A 24,455-nucleotide genomic window follows, 5' to 3' on the forward strand; every position below is an offset into this window, starting at 1 on the left:
ATAAATAATGTTTTATAATCAGTGTTGCAAAAAATGAATATCATATGAGAGTATCTGCAAGATATCAATACATATAGCTTTTTAATGAATGGAAAAAATCTCCAAGTATCAGTAATATAGAATATATGGCAATGAAAACTCAAAGATGAAGACCATTATATTGCTAACATCAATGAAAATCCTGGGAGAAACCTAGAAAAAACTACTTTTTGTGATTTTCTTGCTCTCTTTCCCTAGAGAAGATTAAGGAAGTTTAATTTTATAGAAGCATAAATACCTTCCAAATGGTTTTTTTTTAAGATACATACCACAGTGAGAAGTACATTCACAAAATAAGTCATTTCCTACTAGGAAGTCTAAACAATTTAAAGCTTTTTGATTGGTAATTAATGACTTTTCTACATTAATATTATGATTTTTAGCATAAATGCTCAGATGCTTAATATGAGTGTGAGGCATAACTTCTGTAAAAGGTATTTTTAATTTTGAAGTTCAACAAAGGAAGAAATATTCTGCTCTAGAAAACTATTTATTTTTCAATTGATAGAAAGCAATACAACTTTCTATCATATTTTATGGACCAAAGAATTAAAATGTAACTCCCTATCTGAGTTAGAAATCAATAATTATGAAAAAGTATATTATAATAATGTAGATATTTGTATGACTTCAAAATGTATAGAACTTTTAACTAGAATAAGCATTTTTAGTTCATTTTATATAAAAGAACCTGAGCTCTGAAGTTTTCCAAAGTAATGGTGAGATGGTCCCACAATAATAATTAGGAGGTAGCACAATTCAGGACTTGTACTCTATTTAATATATGGAGTGACTGGAACTGATATTATAAATACCTAATCTGACCAAAAGAAAAAAAGTACTAAATTATAATTTCCAGATACTTTAAAGCGACTAAGGCCAATAGGAGAAGGGGACCAGGAACTAGAGAAAAGGTTAGTTCAAGAAGAATTAACTTAGAAGGTAACACACATGTACAGGAAAGCAATGCAAGTCAACTCCCTGTATAGCTATCCTTATCTCAACTAGGTAAAACCCTTGGTCCTTCCTATTATTGCTTATACTCTCTCTTCAACAAAATTAGAGATAAGGGCAAAATAGTTTCTGCCTGGTAGCGAGGGGTTGGGGGGGGAAGGGAGGGGGTAGGGGAAGGGGGGAGAAATGACCCAAACACTGTATGCACATATGAATAAAATAAAATAAAATAAATTTCCAAAACTATTAAAAGAAAATTAAATAGTCTGTGTATGCCATGAGTACCTACTTGGTACTTACACCCAATTCTAATAATTAAATCTTCATATAGGCACATAAATGGAAAAATAAAGCCTGGCAAATCTAAAATACAGTGTGTCTTAAATTTATTAACATAGGATTTTCCCCTATTCAGTGCATCTCATCTTCTCCTTTCAAGTTCCAGTGACCTGACTCATTTGCAAACACATCTTTCATAATTAAACCTAGACTAAGGTCCATTCTAAAATCATCAGCATATGTTTTATGTTTGTAATTTGGTTATCATGTTTAATCATGTCTTTGAACTAAGCTCAAGTGCCATCACAACAGTCATTATTTTTTGCCATTTTGAACTTGAATTCCAAAACACATGTTTGAATTTTACAATGCTTTAAATCAGGGCCTCATGTTTATTAAATGTATTTACACCTTGGCTTTTGTAATCAAGACAAAGGATATTAAATAACAAATTATTCTAAACAGAAGTAAAAACTAAATTTGAATCTGTGACTCTTGTATTTTTCCTAATAGTAAATGTGATTATAGTAGACTTTTAAGTTAGAGAATGTGAATTAGCAGAATTAAGCTGGCCAATGATCTCTACCCTCATGTTTGAGCAAGTATATACAGTAGGGTATTCTTTTAGTAATTTCTATAAGGAAAAAATTAAAATTCATCTCCATATACTAATTTATGAGGAAATTTCCTGTTGTTCCTAAAGGTACCTTGTATAATCTCTCAGTACACTATAATGTTGATTTTCAACCTGGTAATAAAGCAGTAGAAATCAAATTTCTCTTTTCTCTCTGCGGAAGTTTAACTGCTTCTGTAATTGAGCCACTGTGCATACCTGTCTTGATTTCCCCTCCTTTTCACATGCTCCTCCAAGTATTTAACATAGGTACATGAATTCTGAGTTGTTTTGTATTAGTGTGATGGCAACAATCAGAAGATTCTTGAATATCATCTTACTTTGAAGTTTAGCCGGGAAGCCACCACTTCTCCCGCTGGTGTAATTATGGGAACATTTTCACAAATAATTCCATGATCCACATCAATAACCTTTCCTATAATTAAGAAATAATTTCAGTTACAAAAGCTATCATGGGTTACTGCTAATTAAATAAAATATAATATAGCATAATGGACAAACTCAAATATAAAAATATAAACTAGTAAGTTACAGTGAAGTAGAAATATATATGAAGCAATGTATAATGTGTGTTTGTATATTTTTGACACATCTATTTAGAAAAATCTTTCTGAGAAACATTATTTTGTAATAGTCCAATGTCAGCTTTGCTGTAACAGCACAGTTTAGTATAGTCTGCTATAACCCAGTATATACTTCACAACTACTCTGCTTCCCTAAATTAGTCTTTCCTACAAAAAAAAACCACATTACTTCAAAAAGAGAATTAAGAAACGAAATGATAGTAAGGTGGCAGGATACAAAATCAACCTACAAAAGTCATTAGCTTTTCTATACACCAACAGCAAACAAACTGAGAAGGAATATATGGAAACAATTCCACTCACAATAGCCTCAAAAAAATCAAATACCTAGGAGTAAATTTAACAAAGCATGTGAATGAACTTTATAAGGAGAAATACAAACTCCTGAAGAAAGAGATCAAGGAAGACTGCAGAAGATGGAAAGATCTCCCATGCTCATGGATTAGCAGAATCAACACAGTAAAAATGACTATACTACCGAAAGCAATCTACATGTTTAATGAAATTCCAATCAAAATCCCAATGACTTTCATCATAGAGATTGAAAAATCTACTCTAAAGTTCATTTGGAAACACAAGAGACCGCGAATAGCCATTGTAATACCCAGCAAAAAAAGCAATGCTGGAGGTATCATAATACCCAACTTCAAACTATATTACAAAGCAATAGCAATAAAAACAGCCTAGTACTGGCATAAAAACAGACATGAAGACCACTGGAACAGAATAGAAGATCCAGATATGAATCCACACAACTATACCTACCTCATTTTTGACAAAGGTGCCAAAAACATACTCTGGAGAAAAGACAGCTTCTTCAACAAATGTTGCTGGGAAAAGTGGTTACCTCTCTGCAAGAAACTGAAACTAGATTCATATCTATCGCCCTGTACTAGTATCAACTCAAAATGGATCAAGGATCTAAATATCAGACCTGAAGCTCTGAAGTTACTACAGGAAAGAGCGGGAATCACTCTGGAACTAATAGTTATAGGCAAGGACTTCCTCAATACAACCCCAGCAGCCCAGCAACTAAGAGAAAGGATGGACAAATAGGACTTCATAAAATTAAAAAGCTTCTGCACAACAAAAGAAATGGTCTCTAAACTGAAGAGACCACCCACAGAGTGGGAGAAAATATTCGCCAGCTATATATCAGACAAGGGACTGATAACCAGAATATACAGGGAACTTAAGAAACTAAATTCTCCTAAAATCAATGAACCAATTAAAAAATGGGCAACTGAACTAAATAGAACTTTCTCAAAAGAAGAAATTCAAATGGCAAAAAAAGCACATGAAAAAATGTTCACCATCCCTAGCCATAAAGGCAATGCAAATCAAAAGTACACTAAGATTCCACCTCCACCCTGTTAGAATAGCCATCATCAAAAACACCACCAACAACAGGTGTTGGCAAGGATGTGGGAAAAAAGGAACCCTCATACACTGCTGGTGGGTATGCAAACTATTGCAACCACTCTGGAAAAAAATTTGGAGATTTCTTAAAAATCTAAACATAGATTTGCCATATGATCCAGCAATCTCACTCCTGGGGATATACCCAAAGGAATGCAACACAGGTTATTCCAGAGTCACCTGCACACCCATGTTTATTGCAGCGCTATTCACAATAGCCAAGTTATGGAAACAGCCAAGATGCCCCACTACTGATGAATGGATTAAGAAAATGTGGTATTTAAACACAATGGAATTTTACTCAGCCATGAAGAAGAATGAAATCTTATCATTCACAAGTAAATGGATGGAACTGGAGAACATCATTCTGAGCGAGGTCAGTCAAGCTCAGAAGACCAAAAATTGTATGTTCTCCCTCATATGCGGACTTTAGATCTAGGGCAAATACAGCAATGTGGTTGGACTGGGATCACATGACAAGGGGAGAGCACATACGGGTTATATAGAAATAGGTAGAAAACTCAAAACACGAAAGCGTTTGATGTCCTCACTCCAGAGGAGCTAATACAGAAACCTTAAAGTGACAGAGGTTATCATGAGAAGGGGATCAGTAACCAGTGTAAAGATCAGTTAGAGATGAATCAATATGGGTCATAACACGTGTACACAAAAGCAATGCTAGGAATATTTCTGTATAGCTATCCTCAACTCAACTAGCAAAAACACTTTGTCTTCCTTATTATGCTTGTGTCTTTTCTTCAACAAAATTAGTGATAAAGGCAGAACAGGACCTGCCTGGAACTGAGGGGGGAAGGGGGGAGAGGGTGGGGGAGGGGGGCAGGGAGGAGAAATGACCCAAACAATGTATGCACATGTGAATAAATGAATAAAAAAAAGAAATGAAATGACATATTTTAATACATGATGATCAAGTTTAGAAATACAGGATAATGAAAAGCAACATGGCATTAGCTTTAATTATATTTGTTGGTTGAATTTTAAAAGCAAACAATTAGTCATATATGCTGTTTTCAAATATAATTCTGAAAATTTTTCCTTAAATAAAAGTAGGGGGCTTAGGGCCTGGCTCAAGTAGTACAGCACCTACCTAGCAAGCTCAAGGCCCTGAGTTCAAACCCCAGTACCATCAAGAAAAAAAAATAGCATACCATTTTTTATGGTAGTTAACAGTCCTTAAAATGTAATACTAAGTTAAGAGACTGCTACTTAAATAATTTTGGTTATTTAAATATTGGTTCTTAATAGCTATTAATAGCTGTCAAAAACTTTGGTTCTGTTGATAAAATAACACTTAAATATAAGAAAAATGTAAAAACAATTGGTTGAATACCTTTAATTTCCAGTGCATCACTGAAGGGTAATTCTATGTTAGCTCCATTCTTGCTTTGGATTTCAGGCTCTTGAACAGCAGCATTTCTTTTATAAATACCTCTTTTTACTTCATCAAACACCCAAAACATATTGTACACTCGAGCAGTATAGCCTGCTAATTCAGTGACCTAAAGTCAATATAGAGAAATAAAATAAATATACCCATGATAGACTTCCAAATAAGTAGGGAATCATATAGGCTTCTTGATTTAATGTTAAAGATTCTATTTTATTATCCATGAGAAATAGATAATATATGAAATAACCAATACAAATGACAGTAAAAAGCTTACCAACAGGGTAATACAGGAAAACATTAATGTAAATTTGGATTTATGGAATCATAAAGCACATAGAAAAACAATTCATTCAAGTCAGGATTCAAAATGAAATGAGAGCCTTAAGATCATTTAGTCAAGTTTCTGATTGGTCCACGAATCATATGACAAATTTCATTTCCAGAAAATTAGAAAGTTTGTTAAAAAAAATCAGTAAAATGATGATCCTTTACTTTTGGTGTCTTTTTTTCTATTGAAAATGGAAGATTTTAAATAGGAGAGAAGTACTTTTCTTCTTACTATGAAATAAATATTTCTGAGACAAACTGTTTGTCAAAATTCCAGTTTGGCCAGAGAAATATCTGTGCTAGAGGATCGCAATTTTGAAAGTGAGCTCAGAGAAAAGCTTCAAATCCTTTTCAGCACAAAACCCACAATCCAGTTTCTTTTCAAGCCAGACATGACTTAAATACCAATGAAAAACATTAAATATTGGATTGTGTAGATAAGATTATAAAATAAAATGAGATAAATATCTGCTATGGTACACAAGGCTCAGTTGAAAGATGCCATACTCCTGTTCTGCCAACTGTCCAATTTGTGTTAACCTCCTGCTGTTTTTCCATTAAGAAAATACCTTGTTATAAGGGTACTGGAAAAGTAACTTATGTCCTATTTGTACCATTTGTCTTAGTGAAAAAGGAATGTACAAAAACTGGGAAGTTGATACCAATAAACAATGCATGTCCTAAGCAATAACATGTGGAATAATACAATACTGACATTTGTGTAAGATTTTTGTGTGTGCAAAAATCAAGCCATAAAGGGGTAGGTGTTGTTGTTAAAAGCCTTCTAATGAGTGAGAAGTGTGTAATTACACTAGCATTTCATTGCTGTATGTTAATGTTATGGTTATTTAAAAGATTATTTCTAAAATGTTTTACTTTTTATTTTTATTATTCATTTATTCAAATGTGTGTATATTATTTGAGTCATTTCTCCCCACTGTCCCCTCCCTCACCCTCTCCCCCCTCTAAAATGTTATCTGGAAGAAATTCTTGAGTTCCCAAGTAGAGATTAGGAAAGCTAAGGTTTAACAAAATATGGATTCATAAGAAACCTGGATAAAAATATTTTCCTAAGAAAAAATGTACAAAACCAATATTCTAGAAGAAGGGTAGGAAGTAGACTTGTATAGAAGTGGAATGGACAGAGGATGTCTATAAAAAAATAAGAATATGCCCGTGAACAAATTATTTTAGGATTTATCATAGAACCTTCACTAAAAAAAGGAACTTTGGTTCCTTTGGAGCTACCTGAGAAGGCATGGTGACTCTTGTGCTGCCACAGTAGTACATAATGTTTAATAAATGAAAATTCTATGACTTAAAGCAAGTACAGGCAAAATGAAGCATAATCCAGACTGCTAGTTGGACATAATGTAGAAAGGCTAAATGATGTCCTTTCTGTGACTTAGAATGCTTTAATGTGAGATGAATAAATATTTTGTCATTCAATATTAATATTAGTTATATTGTGGCTTAATATTAAAATAATATATACCAGAAGCATCTATTCCAAAGACTAGGTTACTGTATTATTGAGATTACTATTTGAAACTTGTAAAAAAATTGAATTGTTTTGTTATGTGGTACTGAACCACTGGTTTTATTTTTTTTTTAAATCCAATTCAATAAATCAGTTCTAGGGACTGGAGATGTGGCTCAAGTGCTTGCTAGGCAAGCCCTGGGTCCTAAGGTCAAACCCCAGTACTGCAAAAGAAAAAACAAAAAGACAAAAAACCAAAACAGATCTGTGAGATAATCATGAAGTGTATACTATTATATAGTATATTCAAGGTCAATTTAGAAGAAGCTAAATTTATAATGATGCTTGAATAATTTATATTGTTATGAAAACCACAATAGTAATTAATAGTGAGAATAACTGTTTACACAATACCTGAATTAAATGAAGAGATTTTAATCACTTTATACAGATACCTGTGGTATCTGTAGATCTATTACCATACTTTCAACAAATGACCTATAATCTTCCAAGCATTAAAATGGACATTAAGAATGTAAAGCTGGGTAAGGTAGTTCTGGCTTTCAAGGAGCTTGAGTTCTGGTGCAGGACATAGACAAGTGCAACATAAAGCATTAGTCGAACACTTAGATAAAGACAGAGAAGAAAGACCCAAACTCTGCAGGGAAGGCAGGAACAAAAAGAAGAAGGTTTTATATGTGGTTCGTGAAACTTCCTCAATCAAGAAAGGGTAAAGTTTACAAGATACATAAGTAATATTACTAACTACCATTTATTGGGTGCTTAAAATGTATTGTCATAGGTATTCTACATGCACTAAACTTGCAACAGTCCTACAAAGTCATTACTATCATTCCCCTATCTCACAGATGAGGAAACAAAGATACTGACAGGTTAAGGAACTTTACTAAGTTCACGTAATTTGTAAATGATGAAAAAAGGATACAAATTTAGGCACTGGTTCCATAGTCTATACCTGAGGGATTTTTTTAAAGTTTAAAAACAACTATAGACAGAAAAAGAGGAATAACAAAACAGATGGCATTAACAGCAATGCAACTGAAGTTGTGGCTCTCAATCTTGATTATACACATAGCAGTTTTGGATAGAGGAAAAAGCTATACTTCTAAAACATTACATATATGTGGTAATTTACATCTTGATTTTTATATGTGTTATATTATTTTAATCAAATTGACAAGAAATGCAAGTACCTCTTTGTATGAAGACATAATCCTTTCAATAGCATCAGCTCCAGAGGCCAATAAATTTCGAGCAGTAGTAAAGGCTTCTGTCCGATCACTAACCATGGCTTGTTTCTGGCCATCCTCTTGATCTAAAAGCAAATTATAAAACTATTCAGTTTTTCCAAGTAACTAACTGTCTTATTTTATACAGACTAAATTATGGTGAAAAGAGCCAAAATATTTCATTAGTATCAGCAACTTCCTAGAACCATAATGTTACTAAAAGTATAGCATTTGTATCAGATTTTATTTGGTACAAATTATTTGGTACCGATTATTAAAAATAATATGTTTTTTATTATTTTTTCAAAGGGAGAGTTAGGACACCCAAGTCTATAGGAATTAAGAATACTTTTATTTAGCTTTCTTTTAGTTTCCCATATTCTATTCTCTGTCATTATAATAGCTAAACAATAAAATGCTAGTGATTTGATCAATAAATACTACTAACTTGAATACAGCAAACACTATGGTATGGTTCCTTTAACAGAAATACATACTAAGGGGCCCTAAATTGAGACTCTTTCTACCTTTCTCAAGCATCCTTCATTCTATGGTTCAGCTGTATCCCAAATGTGCTGTTTTCAATCCTCTGGTATTGGCATGTCTGATTTTTTCCAACTTTAATGCACTTTCTTTCTTTTTTACGTAGCTCTTTCTCCTCAAGAGTTAACTCTTTATTACAGATTTTCCTAAAAATACTTGTCTGTCTCTTCCACTGGGTTGTAATTTCCTTGACGGTCTAAATTGCTTTCTTCTTTATTCCTAGTATATAGCACGTAGTATGCCGTAAGGGATGGATGAGTGGATGGACCAATGTAGGATGAACATTCTACATTATTGTCAATGAAGAAGTACGGTTAAGAGTCAGAAGTCAGACTAAGACTTAAATTCAGGTCCTGCTTATGGGAAAGTAGCAAATTAAGTAGGGTAAGACACTTATCATTTCCACTCCTATTTATTTATCTGTAAAATGAGAGAAATACTAGTACATCTCAAACAACCTTATCTTTTGGGTTAAAAGCAGAAAAATTATGACATGTCAGTCAAATGTGTGGCCCACAGTAAGTGTTCTACTGTTAGCAGTTAATTGCTATTACTAATGACCTATTCAGTTTTAGTTTTGTTCTTCAAAACTATTATCTCTACGTTGTTCTTCAGTCTTTCCATTAATTTGATTCTCTATTTGTTCCTACTATAAGATTATCTTCCAAATTCCATATTACATACTATAAATTAATGAAAAATTATTAACAATGTTAGATAGCTATAGGCCCATTTATTTCCCTCAGCGGATCATCCCCCATAGCATATGTATGAAAGTTGTACCTTGTTATGAGTATGAGATATTTTTACCTTTAATTCCTTATAGACAGTTCAGCTGATTTTGAAATGGATCCCACACATAATAGAAAGCAAAATTCACACAGACCGTATTTATGGGACACCTAGATTTTCAAGAAGTTAGGCAAGATACTGTGGTACATATGCAGATAAGTATGATTTTCAGACTTTTTCCTTAAAGAGTTTATGACTTGACAGGAAAAAGAAGACAAATTTTTAAACAAATTATACAGAGTGACCTATGATGGGAGTTAGTGTCCGGTGTTTGGAGTAGGCAAAAATGATGCTGCAAGAGATAGAATACTTTGTGGACTTTGAGGAGGCATATATTTTTTTTTTTTTTTTTGTGGACTGGAGTTTAAACTCATGGCTTCATGTTGCAAAGCAGGCACTCTACCACTTGAGCCATGCCTCCAGTCCATTTTACTCTGCTTACTTTAGAGATAGGGTCTTGTAAACTATTTGCCAAGGCTGGCCTTGGACCTTGATCCTCCTGATCTCAGCTTCCCAAGTATCTAGGGTTATAGGTGTGAACTCTCAGTGTCTGGGTGAGAGGCATAAAATTTTAATAGATCACAAGTACAGCATAAGCAATGGCTCAGAGAAGGGAAATTTCAAGTAATGCCAATTGAATGACAAATAGTCTAGTCAGGCTAGAGAAATTTATTTCACTGAGTATCATAATTATCATGAATTAGTGGGAACTTTGCCAAAGTACAATGTAGCCCCTCCTCCCACTACTCTTAATCAGCACTCTAGAGAACCATTAGTTCTCTTGAAGTTAGTTTTCTTGAAGAAAGAAAAGATAAAGATACACTGGTATAAGTGAGGAGTAAAAGATGTTATTAGAAAAATAGGGCTTGAGATGTGGCTCAAGTGGTAGAGCACTTGCCTAGAAAGCATGAGGTCTTGAATTCAAACCCAAGTATGAAGAAAGAAAGGAGAGGAGGAGGAGGGAGGGAAGGGGGTGAGAGAAAGAGAGAGAGAGAGAGAGAAGAAGAAGAAGAAGAAGAAGAAGAAGAAGAAGAAGAAGAAGAAGAAGAAGAAGAAGAAGAAGAAGAAGAAGAAGAAGGAGGAGGAGGAAGAGGAGGAGGAGGAGGAGGAGGGAAGGAAGGAAGGAAGGAAAACACATCAGCTAAAAATATATATTGCAAAAAAGTCTCTTTAACAAGTAGTGCTAGGTAAACTAGATGGGTACCTATCTCTCATCCTGTACACAAGTCAACTCAAAATGGATCAAAGACCATAATACAAGAACTGAAACATTGAAACTACTAGAGGAAAACATAGGTGAAACATGTCAAGATTCAGGCATAGGCAATGGTTTTCTGAACTCTAATAGCTCAGGAAATAAGAGCATAAATTGACAAATTGAAATCTATGAAATGAAAAAGCTCTGTACAGCAAAAGAAACAATCAACAAAGTGATGGACACAGCTTACAGAATTGGAAAAAATCCTTTGTCAGATATTTATTCAACAAGGGATTAATATCTAGAATATATAAATAACTAAAAAAATTAAACACTAAAAGAACCAATAATCAAATCAATAAATGGGCAAATAAAGTGAACAGACATTTTTCATATAAAGTAGTACAAATGACTAATAAATACATTAAAAATGATCAACATCCTTTTCCATCAGGGAAATGCAAATCAAAACTATACTGAAATTCTCTGTCACCATCCCCCCCATCAGAATGGTTTCCATAAAAAAAAAAAAAAAAAAAACACATGCTGGTGAGAATATGGTGGGGGGGAAGAAACTCTTATTCACTGCTGTTGTGAATGTAAATTAGTGAAGCTACTATGGAAATCAGTGTGGAGGCTCCTTATAAAAATAAAAGTAGATCTACCATATACCCTAATTGGATATATAACCAAAAGAATCAAAGGCAGCTTATTGTAGAGATACCTGTATACCCATGTTAATCACAGCACTATTCACAATAACCAAATAATGAAATCAGGCATGTGGTACATATATACACAGTGGAGTTTTACTCAGACATGAATGGAACTGGAGATCATCATGTTAAATGAAATAAGCCTGTCCCACAAAGATAAGTATTATATGTTTTCTATCATTTGTGAAAGTTAGGGGAAAACATAAACAAGGTCATGACAACACGATCAAAATACAATACATGAATGTATGGAAATGAAATAATGAAAGCTTTTACTATGTGCAATTAATATGCACCAATAAAAAGAAAGAAAAATAGAGTGCAGAGAAAATGCAGTGTTTGTCTTTTTAACAATAAGGTCTTGTTATGTAGCACAGACTGGCCTCAAACTTGTGATTTGCCAGTCTCATCTGGGTTTACAGGTATGCATCACCACACCTAGCTCTATATGGTCTTAGAAATATATCTATATGTATGATAAAATTTAAATATGCATATATACACAAACAAAAACTATTAGGGGATTCTCAGCAAAGTACCAAAATAGTGAATTGCTACCAGTTAAAGCACTAAGAAAACTGCTATCCCATTTATTACGGTGTTTGAGTTAAGGCAGTAAAATAAATGATTTTTTCTAAAAAAAAAAAAAGTTTTGGCTTACAGAGAATCTGGCCAATGACCTAAAATAATTATGGGTTTTTATGGATTTGGGTTAAAAGGCATTTGTATAGTAGCTTTCACTGACAACTGCTGTAAAGAAAAAGAAATATTTGTACAGATGGTGGTTAATTTGGAGCGGTCATTTTCATGTTGCTTTGGTAGACTAATGCCTGTTAGGTTTTCTTCATGCTTTTAGCAATAAACAAATAGGAAACCTACAGATTTCATGTGAATTTTATTCTACTGGTTGTCCTTTGGAAGGTATTGTGAGAGCAGTGTCAGTAATATTTTGTCACACATATAATAGTCACTTTCCAGACAGTTCCCTAGTGTCAGAGATGTAAAAATATAGGCTGGGCATGGTGGCACATGCCTATAGCCCCAGCACTGAGGAGGTGGAGACAGGAGCATCATGATGGGGGAGGGGGAGAGGGAGAGAGAGAGAGAGAGAGAGAGACTGACTGACTGACTGAGCAAAACAGAGACAGAGAAACGGGCCTATTTTGTATCCTTTGTCAACACATTTTATTTTCCTTGCCAAATATTTTGTAGAAAATTCTGCATTAAAAAAATTCAATATTTAAGATCTGGGGGTGTAGTGAGCTAGGCAGTGTCTGCCTAGCAAGCACAAGGCCATGAGTTAAAACTACTAACAACAAACACACAGAAAAAGGATCCAACATTTAGTATTATACCTGTTTGTTTTACTGCTATTTCTGAATTTTGAGTGTCGTAAGAACTGAAAATTGGTAACAGCTCTTGCTATTTTACTAAAAAGGAAAGAAAGGATTTTAAAGCTCAGGTTATATAATAATACATTTATCAAGACTCCTAGAACTGTACAAAATAAAGAATGAATTCTAATGTAAATTATGGGTTTTAGCTAATACTATAACAATATACATGTTGGTTTACCAGATGTATGATGTAAATAATAGGGGAAACTGCTGGAGAAATAGGGTATTTGAGAATTCTATACTTTCTGATGAATTTTTTCATAAACCTAAAGCAGTACTAAAAATATATTAATTTTTTATAATAAAGAAGTAGCTTTGATCCTCTCTACATTTTTTATTTATAATCTCAGTTTATTTCTCTTTGTTGACCTTTCATCTTTGTCATCTTGACAAATCTCAGCAAAAACTTATGTCCTTGATTTATCTCATACCATATACAAACATCAGTTCTAAGTGGATTGAAGAACTAAATGTGGGAAGAAAAAAAAAAGAAATATCTAGAAAGCAAAATAGGGGACTATATTTATGACCTTGGATTAGGCAAAAAATTCTTAAATAGAACATAAAACTACTAATCACAAAGAACACTATCAATAAATTGTAGTAGATTAAAATTATAGCTGGATGCTGGTGGCTCATGCCTGTAATCCTAGCTACTCAGGAGGCAAAGATCAGGAGGATCAAAGTTCGAAGCCAGCCTGGGGAAATAGCTTGTGAGACCCTGTCTAAAAAAACCATGATGAAAAAGGGGCTGGTGGAGTGGCTTGAGGTGTACCACAAAAAAATGTAAAAAAAAAGCTACGAACTTTTCTTAGACACTGTTGAGAGGGAAAAGGCAAGATATAGAGTGGGAAAAAACTACTTGAGATTAGTGTGTGTAGTAGGTACATACATATATATCTGATAAGAGAGTTATTACATATTGCTTAATAGATTTTACAGATAAGCCAAGTTAAAAATGAGCAAAAAACACATGCTTACAGGCACTTCATAAGAAAGACTAACCAAATGGCCAATAAGTAAGCAAAAGTGTTAAATCTCATTCTTCATCAGAGAAATAGGAAGTAAGACCACAGTTCAGTTTCAGTATATACTCATGAGATTATCTAAAATGAAAATGGTAGACAATATCAAACATTGACTAATTTGTGGAGGAGCTTGAACTCTTATACTTTGCTGGTTAGAATGCAAATTGGAAGAAATTCCTTAGAAAAAGCTGAACACATGCATATCCTAGAATCTAGCAATTCTAGTCCTAAGCAAGTGCCCAGAAATGTGTATATGCACCAAAAGAGCATTACAAAAATGTTCATATCAGCATTATTAATAATATACTCACAATTGTATACAATTGAAAAGTCTCCCAACTACAGAAAGTATGAACACAGTGGCAAAATCACACAATGCTGTACTATATAGCAATGAGAATAAATAAACTAGCTATTCTCAGTAACACTTATGAATCTCATCAAAGTAATGCTAAATGAAAAAAGCCAATCGCAAAAGAGTACATACTTATAATAATACTTACATAAAATTCAAAAGCCTGAAAATATGATCAATACTGAATGGATCAGTACAACAATTAAACTTGTCGTGTTGGTGGAGTAGGAGGGAGGACATAAGGTATTGAGATAAGACTGGGAAGGCTCATGGAGGGTTCTATGGTGTTCATATGGTAGGATTCTATTTCTTCCGAGTGGTGATGACATTTATGTGTTCACTTTGTGAAAAATTTACTGAATTATACACTAACAGTTATGCATTTGATAGCATGTATGTTATACTTTAAAAAATGATATTTACCTATATGCTTAGCTAATTACAGCTTTGTTTCCTTTCTTTTTTTCTTTTTGATGGTTGTAGGGATTGAACTCAGGGCCTCGTGCTTGCTAGGCAGGTGCTGTACCACCTGAGCACACCCCAGTTCTAATTACAGCTTTAAAATTATGTGTTTGATATATATTGTTAATTATATATATTGTTAATTGCTGCTAAGTTTATTGTCCAATATGAGTATAATTATATCCAAATTGACACACAATATAACTTTTAATTGGAATATGAGACATAATACAGCAGGAGCTATGGATATAATCTTGTTAAAGGTATACTTTAGGAGTAAAACATCACCCATGGTACCAGCTAAGGTACAGGCAGAGTTCAATTCCATTCCTGGGAGCAGTATCTCTTAGTTGCTACTTCTGATGTGCCAACTCACACTCACAAATCACAAACACATGGACACTATTGTCAGGGCCTATATCTTAGATGCTCTCTTCCCTGCTTGGCACGTGTCTATGATAAGGTATGTCAAAAGGAACTTATAACTAGCTTTCTCTAGTCTTGACCAGAACTACTTTTGATATAAAAGAAAAAAGTGGCCTTTCAAGTTAAAACTTATAGCTCTTAATAACTATTTTCTTCACATAAGTTTTCTTTCTCTTAAAAGGTTAGATCAAAAAGAATTAACCTAGAAGGTAACACCCACGCACAGGAAATCAATGTGAGTCAATGCCCTTTATAGCTATCCTTATCTCAACCAGCAAAACTCCTTGTTCCTTCCTATTAATGCTTATACTCTATCTACAACAAAATTAGAGATAAGGGGAAAATAGTTTCTGCTGGGTATTGAGGGGGGGGAGCGGGAGGGGGTGGAGTGGGTGGTAAGGGAGGGGGTGGGGGCAGGGGGGAGAAATGAACCAAGCCTTGTATGCACATATGAATAATAAAAGAAAAAAAAAAAAAGTTTTCTTTCTCTTAAAACAAAGAAATGTGTAATGTCTGTTAAAATAATACAATAGACACTATGTGTCTTTTTCAACCATTGAATTTCATAATTACATAACAATTCTAAATGATATACATATTATTACCCACATGGTTAAGAGAAATATAAAGTTTATGTAATTTTACCAAGGATGGATGACTGTTAAATAGCACACCAAGAGTTGAGCAATGGTTTGCTTGCTTCTTTCTTTTTTCATCTTCTTTTTCCCCCTTATCTTACTTTTTTCCTTTTTTCTTTATTATGTCATTCACTCATTTTTTCCATCTGCTTTTGTCTTACATCTATAATATGCAGTTCATGTCTAACATGAGGGACCATTTAGGGAGTAAGTATAAATTAAGATGGAAGACCAGTGTAATTCCAAGACCTAAAATCTCTAAGAAAAATAATTAACTTAAAAATTATTTTGCTGGACAGAAATGACAATATTTTCATGTGTAAAGCCACTGTAGGTCAGATATATTTAGTGAAACATATATATAAACATACAAACATTATAAACATAAATTAATCATAAACATTACACAGATTTTGAAGCATATTCTCAAGTAATGTCATGACTTCATTTTTTCATCTATGAAAATTTTACAATGTTCTTCTCTGTATAAAATTTTTCTTTTGAAAGAAGCTTTTTAGGATTAATTTGTTTCACTCATGATTTCAATCTAAAATGTTCTTTTAGAAATGGTCTCTAAACTGAAGAGAACACCCACAGAGTGGGAGAAAATATTTGCCAACTATACATCAGACAAAGGACTGATAACCAGAATATACAGGGAACTTAAAAAACTGAATTCTCCCAAAACTAATGAACCAATAAAGAAATGGGCATGTGAACTAAACAGAACTTTCTCAAAAGAAGAAATTCAAATGGCCAGAAAACACATGAAAAAATGCTCACCATCTCTAGCAATAAAGGAAATGCAAATTAAAACCACGCTAAGATTCCACCTCACCCCTGTTAGAATAGCCATCATCAGCAACACCACCAACAACAGGTGTTGGCGAGGATGCAGGGAAAAAGGAACCCTCTTACACTGTTGGTGGGAATGTAGACTAGTACAACCACTCTGGAAAAAAATTTGGAGGCTACTTAAAAAGCTGGACATCAATCTACCATTTGATCCAGCAATACCACTCTTGGGGATATACCCAAAAGACTGTTACTCCAGAGGCACCTGCACATCCATGTTTATTGCGGCACTATTCACAATAGCCAAGTTATGGAAACAGCCAAGATGCCCCAGCACTGACGAATGGATTAAGAAAATGTGGTTATCTATACACAATGGAATTTTATGCGGCCATGAAGAAGAACGAAATGTTATCATTCACTGGTAAATGGATGGAATTGGAGAACATCATTCTGAGTGAGGTTAGCCTGGCTCAAAAAACCAAAAATCGTATGTTCTCCCTCATATGTGGACATTAGATCAAGGGCAAACACAACAAGGGGATTGGACTATGAGCACATGATAAAAGCAAGAGCACACAAGGGAGGGGTGAGGATAGGCAAGACACCTAAAAAATTAGCTAGCATTTGTTGCCCTTAACGCAGAGAAACTAAAGCAGATACCTTAAAGCAACTGAGGCCAATAGGAAAAGGGGAACAGGTACTAGAGAAAAGGTTAGATCAAAAAGAATTAACCTAGAAGGTAACACCCACGCACAGGAAATCAATGTGAGTCAATGCCCTGTATAGCTATCCTTATCTCAACCAGCAAAACCCCTTGTTCCTTCCTATTATTGCTTATACTCTCTCTACAACAAAATTAGAAATAAGGGCAAAATAGTTTCTGCTGGGTATTGAGGGGAGGGGAGAGGGAGGGGGCAGAGTGGGTGGTAAGGGAGGGGGTGGGGCAGGGGGGAGAAATGAACCAAGCCTTGTATGCACATATGAATAATAAAAGAAAAATGAAAAAAAAAATAAAAAAAATAAAATGTTCTTTTAATATGATATTTTCAGCATTTGTAGGGCTTATTTTTAAATATCTTACTACATCTTGTTAAATAAGCCTGTTAGGTTCTTTGTATACATTGTTTACTTTTTACTAATCTCTGTGGAGTTAATTTGTCATCATTAATAGGTACGTTTTCTCTATTCTGTGTTGAATACTCCAGGGTTTTCTAATAAGACCAAACAGTGCTAACAAAACTACACAGAATTACATAAACTTGTCATTGGAATTGTCTCATATATACATAATATCTGAAAGTTTTAATGAATATTATTGCTGTAAGTAATAACTTTTTAATAAATATTTTGCCAAAATTCTAAGTAGAAGTAATCGTAAAACCATAGGTTTTTAAGTGTCTTCCTCCTTTTAATATTCTTTAGAAAATGTAACTGTTTTATTTCATTATGAAAGGATTATGTCTAAAAATCCTATTACTAAAAATACCTTTTGCAATACAAATTTCTTAACTGATACTTTTTTGGGGGGTAAAATTTGAAAACATAAAAACATACAAAATTCAATCTCCCCAGCAATCTACTAGGCAGTTTAGGTATGGAGTATATTTGGTATGTATATTGTACTTACCCTGAAGAAGGACTAACAAATCCTAATTTACTAAAATGAGAACTTTTAGCTTAAGAATGATTTGAATTTGACAAGTGTTACTGTAAAAAATGGTTAAAGCAATGAATAATTGTTTTGAAACATTAAAGAACATATTTTTACTTGTTTTTACTATTAGCTTAGTTTAAACAGTTACTAATTCTTAATTGTACACCCACCCCAAGTAACTGTAAAATGTGGATTCTTTCACATTATTCTTAATGCTGTCTTCTATTTTCTAAGTAATAATCATCACCATTTACCAAGTATAACATATTATGTACTTTAGAGATACCACTCTATTAAATCTTCACAACAGCCACCCGAAATATATTGCCTTTTGAAATCCCATTTTTCAGCTGAGGAAACTGAGAGAGTTTAATTCATGACTAAATAAGTAGGAGAAGCAGGACCCAAGGTCTGAGAAAAGCTCTGTTTCACTTCAAAGCTGTGTTTTTGTCTGCCTCCTTCAACACTAGGGCCAATTTTAGTTAAATGGTTTTTAAAAAGGAGGCGTTAAAATAATCTCTTGGTATCCATGGTAGGGATGAAGGAGACTGGTTCCAAGAAACCCTGAGATTACCAAAATACACAGATGTCCAAGTCACCTATATAAAATGGTGTAGTAATTATGTATAACTTACATCGTACATACTTTAAATCATCTGTAGGTTACTTATAGTACCTGATATGATATAAATGCCATGTAAATATTGTTTTCTATATCCTTTAGAAAATTATGACAAAAAAGGTACATGATCACTACAGACAAAATTTCTTTGTTTTGGGTTTTTTAAAAAAATATTTTTGATCTGTGGTTGGGTGACTCTTTTGATGCTAACCCATGATACAGAAGTCTGACTGTAATTCCCCTCCATTGCTGTCAATTAAGACCCAAACTCCCTTCTGAGAATTATACATTTTAACACTGTCTTTCTTAGCTGTTCTAAAGGATGAAAAATGTTGCTCAAACTGTTGTGGCAGTGATAGGACAGAGTTAGATAACTATAGCCTGAAAATCTCACCCCAACATCACCAAATCATGCTACATAAGAGATTATCTACATTATGAACAAGTAGTAGAGACCTGATGCCATAGTGGTTAAGTACTCTCTGAAGCAATATTCCTGGTTTTCTAATGTAGTAATCAACTTTTCAAATCACAAATCAGGGCAAATTCAGTTATATAATATTTAAAGACTACATGTATGGGATGTGAAGAACTAAACATGAGGACAGCTTCATTATATTCTTTCTGAAGGAATTAATTTGTTTTGAGGTTAAATGTAAACCAAAGAATCATTCTATATTAGGAAGCATAATTAAAATTGCTTAAGGTAGTTTCCCAACAACACTATCATCTTTGTAATATCTCAGAATTGGAAAAGTCCTTTGAGTCCCTTCACTCCTTCTTTCATACTGCTGGTCTCACTGACAAACGGTGCAGTTTGCCATTGTTTCTGAGTACTAGCAACTATAGAATAAGAGCTATACATACAGTTTAACTCACACAAAACTGGTAATGACACCTTTAAGAGAAATAATGTGAAACATAGATTTAATAATAAGCATAAATTTCATTACCACCATCTGCAAAGCCAGTTGCAGTGATAATAGGTATAGCCACCATAATTAGTCCACAGCTGCTCCAAACATACTTCATCAAGAACTGCTCTATCATGATATACCACAAACGTTTGGACAAAATAAGGTTCATTTGATCTGCTAAAGCTTTGTAACTTTTCTGGAGTTGCTTCATTTCTACCTATGGAGGGAAAGAGATAAGAATTAACCCAGCATAAGCTCTAAAGATAAATATGTACAGTCTCTGATTTAGGATTATCTCTAATGATATGAACATATTATTTTATTTTACTTAACATCTGGCACTATCAATGAGTCTCACTGATAAATGCAGATTAAATATTAGAATTAGTCATTATTATTTTAGTTCTTAAAACATGCTACTCAGTGAATACAATGTTGATGTTAATATAATGAAACACATATTAAGTGGACTGGGGGCAGGGCTCAGTGGTAGAGTGCTTTCCTAGAATGCATGACGCCCTGGGTTCAATTGCCAACACTGCTGTGTGGTGTGTGTGTGTGTGTGTGTACATATGTGTGAAAAGTGATTATAATTATTTCAAAATTCTAAGATGTTAAAATTAAATGATTTTCCATAACACATGGATAAACAATATTGGCCACATCTAAAATATCTAAAATGACTTATGTGTATAATTAGACTCCACTTTTGAACTGCCTTGATTCTCTTTTAGGCAAGAAACTTACAGCATACTACAATTTACATCATTGAATTCAGTGACTCAAGAAGAATAACAAATCAGCATGACTAATACAACATATGAGTCTAATTTTTCAAGTGGAAGTAGAGGTTCTAAATTTGTTTTAAACTTTTTTCATCAGTTTGGGTCTTCTGTTTAAAAAATCGTGATAATTACTGATGTTTTGAAAGGTAAATTATTCTGCTTGATAACTGTGAGACCATCTTCAACTTTAGGATATCTTAATATTTCATTTGCCAATTCATCTATACCAGATGTACCACCTTCAAAATTTCTGTCCTATTTAATATTGTGAATTTACTGTCATGCACTACAGTTTTATGTAATGAGATTAATTAGTCTTTCTTTTTTTTATGATTGTTGTGCTGGAAGTATAATATGACATTTATAAAAGTTTTTACAATATATATCAGAGTTGAATCTGCCCCTACCATCATTTCCTTTATCCTCCTTCCCCCCATTCCTGGAATAATTTCAACAGGTCTCATTTTTCCATTTTCATATATGAGTACATAATATTTCTACCATATTCACTCTTTCCCCAAATACTCTCCCTCCCATTGGTACCAACGCCCAAGAAAGGACCTGTTCTGCCCTCCTGTTCCCCGATTTTGGTGAAAAAAACCATATTTTTGTTTAAGAGAAAAATAGAGGGGATGAACTAATTCAGGTTAGAATACATATATACATGGAAATGTCACAATGAAACACTCTAGACTTTCTTATTGTTGACAATCTTTAGTATTTAAAAATAACATTCTGGAACTTCTTTTCTCTTACTCATTTCCTCTTTAATCTCAGCTTTTTCTTCACCGCTCAACAAAATTTAGTTTCACTGTCTCTTTTGTATTTGTGCCAAAGTAAGTATGGTGCTGAGCATAAACTAAGAGTAATGGAAATGTTGTTTTGTGAGACACTCCCTGAATTTCTTAGGTGTTAGGACACTCCATCTTTGATTAGGCATTCAGAATAGTCAAAACTATCTTCTATATGAAAGCATGGAGTTCTTCTACTCTTGAAAAACAAATAATACCATTCTAAATTTTTCATCTCAATGCAAGGGGTTTACTTTTAGTTTCTAAATATATATTTTCTTGACATGGTCTAGGACCGCTTACCAAGTTAGTATTTAAGTTTTGAGAAAATGCTTTTAGGGTAATTTTGATTATATCTGAGTAACTCAGGCTATGTGGACTATTTGTTAGTGCTGAAAATTTGTTCTCAGGAAACCTTAGAAAAGATTGCACACTAATTCTTTAACAGCTTTTGGTTATAAAAGGATAATGAAGAATATATTTTAATGTGAATTTAGATATGAGAGGAATCTAAAATACTAAGGAAGTGGGTCCATCAACAATACAACAGATGGTATCTAGCACTACAGTGGCTGCTTGAACAGTCTCATATTTCACCCATCACCTTAATTTCCATCTTACCTTATGTCCTCTGTAAAAGGCAATTTCTTCCACATTGGCTATAATTCTGGAGTGCACATACCGCAAGTAGCCTTTTCTATGAGCTTCTTCGGCTACTAATTTACCAAATTTGGGAGAGCAGGCTTTCAACACTCTGGCAGTAGCATACACCACAAGTCCTGCTAATAGTGTGGGCTCAATTGGGCTTGCTCCTCTGGACATAGCAGTCTGGATGAGTGTATAGGAGGTTAGGATTACATCTAAAATAGGTTTGGTCAGATTGGAATACAAGTGAGCCACAGATTGGGAGAAAATCATAATATCATCAGTAAGAGACTGGTCAGGATTCGCCAGCCTCCCGTCCATATTGATCACCTTATAATAAGTCTGATCTGTAAAATAGGTTTCATAGGCGTGGTCTACTAGGCGCGTTCTGAAGGCCAGAGCCAATTTGCACTCCAGGTATCTTATTGCACTGTTGACGAAGGTGGCAGGAATGGCAATCATGAGCCACTTGATTAATTTGATGACGAAAGCCCGAGGCTTCTTTTCCACAATGCTTTTCACTATCTTTCCATCCAGACCGGCCACATAGATAGACAGAAAGGTTCTTGAGATGAGAGCCACCGAGTGGAGGCAGAGCCACCCTGTTTCAGTGGTCACAAATTTTGGAAAAAGAATCTTCCGAAGTTGCAGAAGCTGTTTGAAAAAATCTGCATTTACTCCAGGCGCAGAGTTTTTACAAATGGTCTCGGTGCAATGCAGTATTTCTCTGCTCCCCGCAGCAGCCCTGTAAGCTTCTTCTTTGCTCTTCCTGTGGGCAGATTGCTTTAAACGTTTGCCAATGACGGGATAGAGGGTTTTCAGAGCAAATGCTGCAGCCACCAGGCAGGCAGCCCTTTTAACAGCACCGGATCTGGCCCATTTCACTCGATCAGCTGCTGCATTTAGCATATGTATCATTTTCCCAGTTACCCAACCCGGCTTCTTTAAAAAGGATTCCTTTTAAAAGATCATGCTCCGCGGGAACCCCCAGCAAATGTTTCAGAAAGCCCTACAGCATCTCATAGTCTGCAGCGTTTCTCCTCAACCTTTTGTTTTGATTTATTATGCTGTCCTGCCGTGGTGACGGATGCAGCAGAGCTGATTCCACTGCATCTGCCGGGGACGATTCCCTCAGAAGCTCTAGCTGCACCAGGCTCCTCCCTCCCAGGCCCCTCATTGGCTGTGAGGCGGTGGGACCTTGGAATCCTCCTGCTTGCTTTTGAACCTTGAAAATGAGGAATGAACAAAACGAATTACATCCTTAAACAGGAGTGCAGAGAGTTAAATGTCTATTTTTGGAGAGGTTGAATCAGGCCAGTTGCTGGGGAACAAAACCTGCCCTAGCTACTGGGCATGCTCGGTGTCACTTAGAAACCCGCACAAGTTTCAGAATATACATCCCTTCTCTAAGATTTTTTTTGGTAGATACCACAAGGGGAACAACAAACAAGAAAGGAAGATTTACAACAGCTTTAATAAGCCCAGTGAGAGGAGGGAGGAAGAACAAGAGGATCAACGTAAAAGGGGTGTGAAAAGGGAAGAGTCAGAGAAGAAAGTGACAAGAAGAAGGGGCACTGGAGAAAAGAAAGTATCAAACACAAATACTTGAGTCTCTTTTGGTATGAAATGATTCATTTTGTTTTTGTTTGTGATTTCCCGTATATTCCCAGAACCCATCAGACAAGCTGTAATTGAGGGTGTTCCTCGTAAATAAGAGAAAAGTCTTCTGTATCACGGAGCATAATTCGTTTCTATACCCCCGTTCTTCTATCCCTTTCCACTCCATCCCTGCATTTATTTGTCCACATAATAAAATTTTCCAGCTCCATAAGCGTTACTTTTAGCAATGAAGTCTGATGCACTTGTACTTGTTTACATGGTGACCATTAAATAAATGGTGACTATTAAATAAATGAGAACAATGTTTCACTTGTACTACCATTCCCTTGTGTTTTTACTTCCAGGCATGTAGCCCTATAGTCTGGAAATCCAACCAGAGTTGGATAATGGAAAACATTTCCTTAGGACCTCATTTTATTTTTTAAAAATTCCTTGTCCTTTGTTTCCAAGTTTTTGTTTTCTTTGTTTTGTTTAGACTTGGAGGTAATTTACTGGCTACTTCCTATTTCCATTTTGGTTCTTTGATTAGAAATCAAGAGTGATTAAAGGATTATTCACATCCCTAATGGAAGATTTAAACAGCCTAATAGTCAAGCAAATTTTGCCTATTTAAAAATATGTGAAGGGTATTTTTTAAGGTTAAGTATATTTCTGAATCTGAGAAAACTATTTTGCCACTTTCCACTATAAT

General features: G+C 34.4%; 1 protein-coding gene across 1 annotated transcript in view; it reads right to left on the reverse strand.

Moving 5' to 3' along the window:
- The window catches only part of Abcd2 (ATP binding cassette subfamily D member 2), a 58,501-nt gene extending 35,142 nt beyond the window's left edge, over positions 1 to 23,359 (reverse strand). The window contains exons 1-5 of the mRNA XM_020151733.2: positions 22,121 to 23,359; positions 19,960 to 20,140; positions 8,342 to 8,463; positions 5,261 to 5,429; positions 2,227 to 2,321 (exon numbers count right to left, since the gene is read on the reverse strand). Coding sequence (XP_020007322.1) covers positions 2,227 to 2,321; positions 5,261 to 5,429; positions 8,342 to 8,463; positions 19,960 to 20,140; positions 22,121 to 23,062 — 1,509 coding nt within the window. The 5' untranslated portion in view covers positions 23,063 to 23,359. The remainder of the gene's footprint in view (positions 1 to 2,226; positions 2,322 to 5,260; positions 5,430 to 8,341; positions 8,464 to 19,959; positions 20,141 to 22,120) is intronic.
- Between the last annotated feature and the right edge of the window lie 1,096 nt (positions 23,360 to 24,455).

Source organism: Castor canadensis, chromosome 8 (genome assembly GCF_047511655.1).
Source record: "Castor canadensis chromosome 8, mCasCan1.hap1v2, whole genome shotgun sequence".
Taxonomy (NCBI): Eukaryota; Metazoa; Chordata; class Mammalia; order Rodentia; family Castoridae; genus Castor; species Castor canadensis.